The 10,343-nt window shown below is 49.8% G+C and overlaps 1 protein-coding gene across 1 annotated transcript in view; it reads right to left on the bottom strand.

Moving 5' to 3' along the window:
* The window catches only part of Manba (mannosidase beta), a 53,813-nt gene that overhangs the window by 23,798 nt on the left and 19,672 nt on the right, over positions 1-10,343 (bottom strand). Inside the window, exons 8-10 of the mRNA XM_010641586.1 lie at positions 7,239-7,390; positions 5,454-5,571; positions 3,964-4,050 (exon numbers count right to left, since the gene is read on the bottom strand). Of these exons, the coding sequence (XP_010639888.1) occupies positions 3,964-4,050; positions 5,454-5,571; positions 7,239-7,390 (357 nt within the window). The remainder of the gene's footprint in view (positions 1-3,963; positions 4,051-5,453; positions 5,572-7,238; positions 7,391-10,343) is intronic.

The raw sequence follows: 10,343 nt of genomic DNA, 5'->3' as shown, positions 1-10,343 counted from the left end.
ATGCGCTTGTGATCCGTGCTTGGGAGGCTGAGGCAGGAGGGTCGCTGTGAGTTCAAGACCAGCCTGGGCTACATAGTGAGTTCCAGGTCAGTCTCAACTACGTAGTGAGAACCTGTCTCAAAAACCAAAAAATAAAAAAACAAACAAAAAAAGACTTAATATACACTAATAAGATGGGTTCCTTTGCTGTGCTGTATAAAAACGGAAGAAAACATAATTCTGTTAAAAAGAGAAAGAAAACCACCTGTCATTCTCAGAATTACCAGTTCTAAGCAACACAGAAGACAGGGGTGGGTTCTGGGGAGAGAGCATGGAGCAGTCGATACCCCAGGCCAGGGGACCCCCATTTTCTGCAGTAACCTGGGAGGCGAGCAAAGACTCCAAACAGAGCAAAGGTGCAGAGTGGACCACAGCACCCTGAGATACCACACTGCACCCCATAAACCCATAAAATCTATTTCTTCTTTATTTCACAAAAAACCTAACATGAAAATGGGCCTGGCCCAGTCAGGGGAAGAGCCCTTTGGAGAGGGGCGTGGCCATCCCTGCTGACCCACGTGATATGAACTCAGTTCAAGCACAGAGACCCCATTCCCACGAGGCCACCACCCCAGGGGTGTCAGTGCCCTATTAGGTGCCATCAGTACCCACCTACCTGTCCCAGGACTCACGAAGGGACCGCATCCCCCAGTGTCCCCTGCACGTGTGGCCACACAATGAGGTGTAGCTCAGGATGGGGAACTCAACTCACACTGTCAGCCCCAAAGGCACAGAGCAACGTGCAAAGGTTGTGAATTAAGTGAAAAGTGTTTGTACCCAAGGAGACGGTGGTGCTAACTTCCCTGGTGTGATCACTGCACGCTGCACACCTGTACCCAGTTATCACACCGGTCCCCCTAAATCTGTACAATAAGATAGTAATTCATCTTTAGTTAAATATACAAATGTGAAGCAGAAGAGCTAGAGAAAGTTTTAGAAAGTGAGTGAGTACGTGAAGGTCTCTAGGAGAGAGACGGCGGTCGGGAGGCCGGGCCCTGAAACAGCACTCAGATCTGGAGGTCGGAAGGCACTGACTGTGCCCAACAGGGACAAGAGCTCAGGGACTGCGGCAGAAGCCATGCCAGGCTGGACACAGGCAGGGAGCAGCTGACACCTGGACACGTTCCCGGAAGGAGGGCAGTTACAGTGACAATGACCAGCTGGGTCGATGGGCAGGAGTGCTCCTCGGGGCCGCGAGGGCACTGTGACTTCATCACTATTTACAGCCGCTCTGTCACCAGAGTGGACGGTCACAGCACGCAGCTGGAAAGCTCAGAAACATGCAACAGGGCGCTGGGGGAGCACTGAAGAGAGCCGCTTCCACAGCAAACTCAAAAGCTTCTGCAAGGTGGAAGAAGTGGCCCGCAGAGCAGAGAGACACCGAAGCAATGGGAAACTGCCAGCAACTCCTCAGACGAGGATTCATATGCAGAACACAGAAAGAACTCAAAAAATTAACCCCTCCAACATAAGAGACCCAATAAAAAAATAAGCAAGTGAAACAAACAGAACTTCACAGAAGTACAAGCGGCCCGTAAAAACATGAAAACACGTTCAACATGCCTGGGCGTTAGAGAAATGCGAACTAAAACAGCCCTGAGATTCCATCTGACCCCAGAAAGGATGGCCATCATCAAAAGAGTCAAATAAAAACAAATGCTGGTGAGGATGTGAGGAAAGGAGCCCTACCCCACTGCTGGTGAGAACGTAAACTAGGACAACCACTACGGGAGTCGGTGTGGAGACGCCGCAAAACCCTAAAACTGGAAGTTCCATTTGACCCAGCTACACCCCTTCGAAGAATCTTCCCAAAAACTTTAAAAGAACCACACCGCCGCGGTCCAGGCACACCGGTGTTCACAGAAGCACAACTCACAACAGCTAAATATTCAAAGTGGCCCTTACCTCCATCGACAGGCGAACAGATAAAGAAAAGGTGGCGTTTACACACAGGGGGGTGCCGCTGTGCCATAAGGAAGGGTCAACTTGAGCCATTTGTAAAAACGGATGCGCCTCGAGACCATAATATGAACTGAAATAAACGAGACACGCAAGCTTCAAAACCGACATAAAAAACCAAAACTATAAAGAAAGGACAAAACACAAGGCAGGTAACCGGAAACATGGAGATCTTTCGCAAAATGGCAGAGGATCAAGAGACGGAGCAGAGGGAGGGCGGGCAGACGGGGATGGAAGCTGGGTGAGGATGTGTATGCCCGTGCACCCGCTGCATGAGGGACGAAGTCGTACGCACTGCAAGCAATAGAAATAAAAATCCGCTACATGTACTGCTGAAGCAAGCACTAGAAATAAAAACCTAATGAAAAAAGGAGAAATAAGACATGTTACGTTTTTAAAAACTGTGTTCTAAGCAGCCCTGTGAACAGTCCAGCGCCTCCCTTCTCTGCCCCTGCTGTGTCCAAGAGGATGAGAGCCCATCTGCCAGCCGTGCTCAGCCCCCACAGACGCACACTCTGAGGAGAAGAGGCCGGGACCTTGTGCCACACGCAGGACGCAGGCCGGCTGCATCACACACCCCTGAGTAGCGCACAAGGGCACCGGGAGAGCCCTTCCGTCATAACTTGTACAGCTGTGACCAATGCAAGCTCTCCACGCTCCGTCTGTCTGCCGTCCACTCCATGTCGAAGCCAGCCAGGGTCACGCACAGAGAGCAGGCATGGCCCGGGGGGTGGGGGGTACAGTCACCCAGGTGACAGAACTGGACTCAGCCTCACTAAGCGTGCCATGTGCCGCGTGCCGCGTGCCACTGAGGACAGGCAACGAGCCTGGTCTAGAACCGCGGCAGCAGAGAGGGCTCACCAGAGAGAGCACATTCAGGCTGACGAGTGGTTCCGGCCCAGGGCAAGAGGGCAGAGGGACAGAAGAGCCGCAGACCACATCGCACAGGGAAAGGCACTGCAGGGGACGGCTTGGAGTACTTAGCTCACAACCACGGAGAGTACTATGATCGGGCTCGGGAGCCAGGCTGCTTCTCCAGGAAAACCATCACCACACATGGAAGATTCAGGGAGGGACACAACGCAACCTGTGCTTCACAGCACAGCCGCTTGCTGCCGAAATAAGGGCATTCGGCACTCGGCTCGCGAACCTGTCTGTGGCCGAAAGCACCCACTGATGACAATGGAGTAAGTAGCACGACCCGGAACAAAAGTGCTCCAAACCCTGGAACAGCCAGCTCTCTGAGAAGCCTTTCCCTCTTCCCACTCCATCTCTGCAGTGCTGGAGCTCGACCCCAGGGCCAAGCACTCTAGGCCAGTGCTCTACCACTGAGCTGCACCCAGCCCAGAGGAATTTGTTTATCAGTCGCCCCGGGGCCCTCGCTCACTGAGTCCCGCCCCCAGCCCAAAGCTAAAATCGTTTTTCTGCCGAAGATGCGGTCTTGTTACAGGGCACAGGCTGGCCTCAGCTCCTGGACTCAACCCTCGTAGCTTCGCCCACCAGGAAGGTGTGGGAGCCGGCAGACACCTTTGACTTAACAGGAAAGACTATCTCAACGCGAAGACACTCGCTCCTGGCTGACCAGTGTCTGGGGGACTCCCGTAGACAGAGACGGCAGATGGCCAGGCCTTGTATCTATGTGCATATACTCGGAAATGTGAAGGAATCCTGGGCTGAGAATCACTTTCAGGTTCTGTACCAAGCAATCCAAAGACAGCACTGTCACGGAGGTGGGACTGCTGCTGCTACAGGGACCAGGAGTCCGTGAGGAGCTGAGTGTGGTGAGGGGAGCTCAGCGGAGAACCAGGGATGGAGCCTAAGGTCTGGGGAGTCGGCAAGTGTGTGGTGTTAAAATCACTGCAATTTTAGAAAAGGGTACAGAACAAGAAGAAAAGGGAAGACAATTAACAGCAGGGAAAATGAAATGTGCACATCTCCTCTCTTCTCGAAGTAGCAACCACGTACCTGGTAAGCAACTTCCGCCCGCACGGAATCCAGGAAGCCCTGGTCGGCCGGGTACAGGGCACAGGCAAACATGAAGTCCTGCCACACCTGCAGAGAAACACAGGGTAGCAGGGTGCTCCGTGAGTCTGGGGAGACGCTGCCCCATACCCAGCAAACAGCTAGGGGTAGAGGGGCGCAGGGCTGCAGACCTCACACTGCCCCGGGGCCTCGCAGGTAGGCAAAAAAGAAAGGAAATCATGAGTGTACTGGGAGAAAGAAATGAAGCTTCCCCCAGACCCTCCTCATCCCTAATTCTTTCTCACTCCCACCAGCCATTGGGTTTGGGGAGATGTGCGGGAGTAATAAAACCAACATCATATTTATCCTTCCCTTCCCCCACAAGGTCTCACTAACTCACTAAATGGCCCAGGCTGGCCTCAAACTTGGAATCCCTCCTGCCTCAGCCTCCCAAGTGGCTGGGATCTGGGGTGTGTGCACCACACAGCGTGGTTCATAGAGAAGCTGGCTGTCTGCTTCAGTCCCCTTCAGGAACGAGACCCCAGAGCCCGCCTGGGAGGCTGCACTCGGGGTTCAAATCATAGTCCGAGCAGCCGCTTCCTGGCACCTTTATCAGGTGCGAAGGCCAGGTTGGAGCAATCTTTCTGACCTGCTGTGTCAGCCTCCTCGTCTGTAAATGCGGACAGAGGTGGGCGGGCATGAAGGCAATAAAATAAAATAAAATAAAGTAAGAGCACAGCAGTCAGGGCGAGCCTCTTTGATCCTCATGCTGGTCAGCAGGACCACAGTAATCACTAAGCCCCAAGTCCACGGCCCTGTGTGTGTCCCCTGTGCTGTCAGAACAGAAGCCACAGCCGCTGCTCTCCATATTCATGGACTCTGCAGCCTTCAATGCAACCAAGTGTAGATGGAAATATTTAAAATAAAAAACCAGAAATCACATCACCCTGAGCACATACACTTCCCTCATTACTAGTCCCCAAACGATACAATGACGGACCAACACTCCCGTCACAGGAGGCATGAGGACCACAGTCAGAGTCTGTGTGACGTGCTGGGGTCGGTGACGGGGGCAGATTCCACCTCTCCACGTCACACGCAGGGCCGCAGTGTCCCGGGACCTGGGAGAGACGCGGAGGACGTCCCTCTGCTCTCGCCTCACCCGTGCGGGACACAGGGCCAGCAGGTCGGAGGCAGGGCTGAGCCTGCCTCTCCACTACCTGATTCTAGCAGACTCGCTTTCTGAAGGGTCAGAGCTCCGTGGGGCTCGCTATTTCAGTGTTTTATTTTCCCTCGTGCATACCCACGGACCACAAAGGAAGAGCAGGGAGAGATACTCAGAGCCCTCAAGCACAGCTGCTCCCAACCTGAAATACGCACACAACTCTGACAGCCGCTACCAGCCGTGGCTCTGGGTTCACCCTGAGTTAGTCATGCTTCCCGAGCACAAGCCGGCGCTCCCAGGACACCAAGGACTCCGCCCCGGGACTCACCATGATCCCAAGCTCATCACAGAGCTCGTAGAAGGCGTCTTGCTCGTAGATGCCACCTCCCCACACCCGCAGGGCATTCATGTTCACATCCACAGCCGACTGCAGAAGGAGCCGTAGCCTGAGGAGAAACCAGCACAACGACGCCCATTCGGACATTTGGAGCCGTTAAGGGGAATTTGTACAGCATTTCCAATCCGTGAGACAAGCACACTTGGAAAACCATGATTTGCAGTAAATGCTAATGAACAAAAGTGGGATAAAACAATTCAGTGTCAATGGTATCATATAAAGGAAACAAACTGAAAAATTATGGGTGACACCATTTTTCTAAGTTTTCAGCAATGCTACACTGTTTTTAAAACTATTTTCAATAATTATTCCTATGGAGTAAACCATTTTTATTCTTGTGTAAACCCCACGAGGCATGTTCATCTTACAGAACCATCTCAAGCAATAAGACAAAATGAAAGCTGTTTTTTTTTAAATTTTCTGAGATAGGGTCTCACAAAACCACTAACATGCAATCCTCCTGCCTCAGTCTCCCACGGTGCACAGATTACAAGCACGCACCACCATGTCCAAGTGGGAATTTCATTTTCTTATGAAGTCTAAAATAATATATACATTTGAAAAAGGAGAAATTTCTACAGGTTTTAGCCAAATTAAGATTTAGTTATTAACCACACTTGCACTCGAAACACCAAATAATACACAATGCATATGTACATTTTTGGAAATAAATTAAACTATTAGTGAACTTTAATAATAAAGTAAAATGTGTTTATGTTGTTCACTTCACAAAGTTTATCTTCACTGTCAGAACATAATAATTTATGTATCCAATTAGGAAATGTTTTCTTCTAAACATCTACTCTCAAGATCTCAGAAAAACATTTCTAGTTTTTTTCTAGACCTAAAATTTTTATGATCTACTTTGGCTTTATTTTTAAATAAGCTGTGTTGTATATATTTCAGGTACAGAACGTGATATCAAGGCATACATGTAGTTAATTACAAGACCACTACAGGAAGCAAATTATCAGGCCCACAGCTTAACACAGTTAGCCATTTTTTCTGGTTTGTTTTCGAGTCAAGAGCAGTCCCTCACTTCTCCCGAGCCCCGTGGGACCATGCAAAGCCTGGCGTGGCCGAGCTTACACCAGGTGCGCCCCCACACATCCTCTCTCCTCCCCCATTCCCTCCCCAAGACTTTCTAAATTCTTTCGTTAAGGTAAAAGACAAGTCCTTCTTTTATGGGGGGGACCAGGGAGGGATCGAACTCAGGTCTTCGTACTTGCAAGGCAGGCGGCAGAAACACTGAGCTAAATCCCTGCCAAAGATAAGTCTTATATAAAAAGTTACATTCAAGTTTCTATCTCTCAAATCCACGCTCAAAACTGTAACAACTCCCCATGAGGAAAGCAATCATTATGTGCTGCAGACACATCTAATAAAAATTTCAAATTGTAAATTTTAATTGTAATCATCTTTGCTTCTCTGGGATCCACGACCCACAGTGCCACTCTGTCACTGCCTCCTTCCTCCAGAGTAAATGTGTAACAGTTTTCTAAACACCTCACAGCTTGCGAGGGTTGCAAGCAGCCGGGTCAATGGGATTTCGGAATGGGATTTCGGGTTGCGAGATTCTGTGCATCCTGAAGTTGACGTGAATCCCGTGCGCCCTCACAGTTCCTTCTCCCGGGACTAAAGCGAGCAAAACCGAGTGCTCTTCAACTCAGTGGGCTTTCGTAAAAAGGGGAGCAAGAAAGGAGGTCGGCGTCTTACACGTCCGGGGTTACCCTCTCCTGGAACGCATCCGCCGGGATCCAGTTGGAGCCTTTCAGGAAGATGGGGAAGCCGTTGACTTGGAAGTAGAAGCTCAGCCCCGGAGACCCCTCGATGGGCTCTTCCACAAGCTCCACGGTCCGGAAATAAACCTGTCACCGACAGAATCAAACACTGACAACCAAGAGCATCAGCAAACTCGTGTAAAAAAGGGAGACTGCTTTTTAAATACTTCATGGATGGGCTTTAATGTTCAAGGTCTTACTTGCTACAGAGCAATTCACATGGAAATGCAAATTTCAGAAAATATATAGTCTTATCACTGTCTTTTAAAAGAAAAATATACAAACAAGGGTAAAATATATGGTTATCTCCCCCATGAAATAGGCATCAGTAACTAGAGGAGAAAAAGAAGCAGACACGAAGGTAACATTTCAAAATTGAAAATTGATGCTTTTTCACAAAAACAGAAAAAGCCATCAGTTGAACTAATGCACCTTCCACCGAAAAACACACTCTCATTCCAGTGTTATTAAAACATGCACCTGAGGGCCGGGGATTTGGTTCAGTGGCACCGCACCTGCCTCCCAAGCTCAAAGTCCCGAGTTCGATCCCCAGTAGCCCCCCAAAAAAATGAACAGTGCAGACTTCATAACGTAGCAACGTCTCAATCTGCCCAGCAAGTAGCTCTACAATCACCTCGTCCTATGGACACTGAACCCCAATGCTCACATGAACCCCGCTGCCCGAGCCTGAATCTCCGAATGCAGGCGCCTGCGATGTGCAAAGTGCAGCCACGCCGCCCGCACCCTGAGCCAAGTACTCCTGCAGGCAGCCGGCAGCGGGACCCCTAGAGGCGCACACAGCCTCGGCACCGGCTGCGTCCTCCTCGGCCTTGGCCGAACCAAGACCAGACACCTGGACAGGAGGCAAACGGCACCTGCCTCCTGAGAAGTCGGCGCTGTTCCGTCTAACGAAGGCGCCGCCTCCGCACCTTCTCACGGCCTCTGTCTGGTGACAGGACAGGACCAAAGGGGACAGAGCTGGGGGGCGGACCGGAGTCACCACAGCCACCTGAGGACAGAGAAGGCTCCCGACGTGCAGAGCCGTGACGTCCACACTGTGGTTCTCTAAGTACGGCCCGGCTCCTGAACCTCGGATCTCGCCCACTCCTCTCCCCTCTGTCTCATCAGTGGAACTTTCCAGAGACTACCGATGTGTGAATCGTCCTCAGCCCTAACTGCTGCGCGCTCTGTTGGAGATGGCGGTTCAGGGTGTAAAATGATGCTTTCTTCATTGACAGAGGAGCGGATAAAGATGTGCGTTTACACACAGCGGAGCACTACTCTGCCATCAAGAAGGATAAACTTGAGTCACTGGTAGGAAACGGATGCGCCTTGAGACCACTCGTTAAGTGAAATGAGTCAGGCACACGGGCTGAAATACCACCTAGTTTCTCTCATGTGAGAAACCCAAAGTATAAATAAAAGACAGATAATGGGAAACAGGGAGGTGGATCCTTCTCAGAGGGGAAGCGGACTGAGATGGAGGAAGGGGAGGGGATGAGAAAGGAATGAGGATGTGTCACGCACATGCAGCGACTCCACACAGGAGTGGAGACTTCGCTCGTGCACCGCAAACGTGGATTAATGAAAAGAAAAGGTTCTCTGCAAGAGATGAACTCAGTTGTCCTCAGCACCTACACTGCACTCTCCAAGCTCTGACCTCCATGACCTCACAGCTGTTCAACAGATCCCTACTTCGAGCCTCAGTTTCCCCTGCACCATTCACAGGAGCACAAAAAGACTGGGTGCTGTCTTTATCCACAGAAATACCTTTACTTAAAATTGAATTTTAATCAAAACTCATTTTACAGTTTAATGTTTTATCTCATTCAAAAAGAAATCTTAGTTATAATACACTTTTTCCTAATTTAAAGATGAACTGCTAAAATGGGATAAAGCTGGGTGTTTTGGTCCAAGACTGTAATCCTAGCACTCAGGAGGTTGAGGCAGGAGGATCACTGTGAGTTCAAGGCCAGCCTGAATTACAGAGTGAGACCCTGACTCAAAAATCCAAACAAACAAACAAAAAACAACAACAACAAAATACAATTCTAAGACAAATTCTCAACCTACAATCGGTCTGACTATACCTGAAAATGCTGGGAAAAAATGAAACCTATAATAGGATCATTTGACTCATGAAAGGAAATAATCTAATCCAAAGAAACAAGGTAAAATTATAAATAAACAGAATGACAATGAAAGCTATCTTTCCATTAGCCTTATAGATGATTATAATTCATGGCATGGGGGTGCATGCCAGAATCCCAGCATTCTGGGAGGCTGAGGCAGGAGGATTCCAAGTTCAAGTCCAGTGTGGCCAATTCAGTGACTTAGCAAGACCCTGTCTCAAAATAAAAAAGAACTTGGAGCAGGGATTTAGATCAGTGGTGCCACCACCTGCCTCACAAGCGCAAGGTCCCAAATTGATCCCCCGTACCAAAAAAAATAAAAAATAAATTAAAAAGGAATGGAGACATAGCTGTGTGTGATGACCTTAGGTTCAATTCCCAGTGCCACACCAAGAAAAAAAAAAAAAAAAGAATTACTGTACTGTGTTTTCTGCATGGCACAGCAGACAGAAGGTGTCATTCTGAGAGTAACAGTGCACAGAACAAGGAAGAGGAAAATCGAGTACTTTAACCTTGACATATGACACTTTTTAAAAGCCAAACACTACTCATTACATTTTTGAAGCCAGCAAAGCAACAGGCACAGGCGCCTGTCCCTTGACAGTGAATGGGTGAAAGGCAAGCTGCCTGTGCTGCCTGGGGCAGGGGCGCAGGAGCTGGGAAACTTGTGTGCAGACAGATCACAGCCCGGCCTGCAGGGTCTGCCTGCAGTGTGGACTCCATGTCTGTCTCCTCTGCAGAAACGCACTTCTGCCTTGCAAACAACCCGGTGCCTTGCTGCCGGCTCCCACTGCTCTGCTTTGGCCCAATAAGTCAGTGAAGAACTTCTAGGTGGCATTTTATCCCCAAACCTAAGAGGCGATGAGGCAACTCACGAACTGAGCACCCGAGTCTCTGGGCTCCCCTGA

This window comes from Fukomys damarensis, unplaced genomic scaffold (genome assembly GCF_012274545.1).
Source record: "Fukomys damarensis isolate Sample0158 unplaced genomic scaffold, DMR_v1.0_HiC HiC_scaffold_25, whole genome shotgun sequence".
Lineage (NCBI taxonomy): Eukaryota > Metazoa > Chordata > Mammalia > Rodentia > Bathyergidae > Fukomys > Fukomys damarensis.
This window is presented reverse-complemented; position numbering and strand designations above follow the sequence as displayed.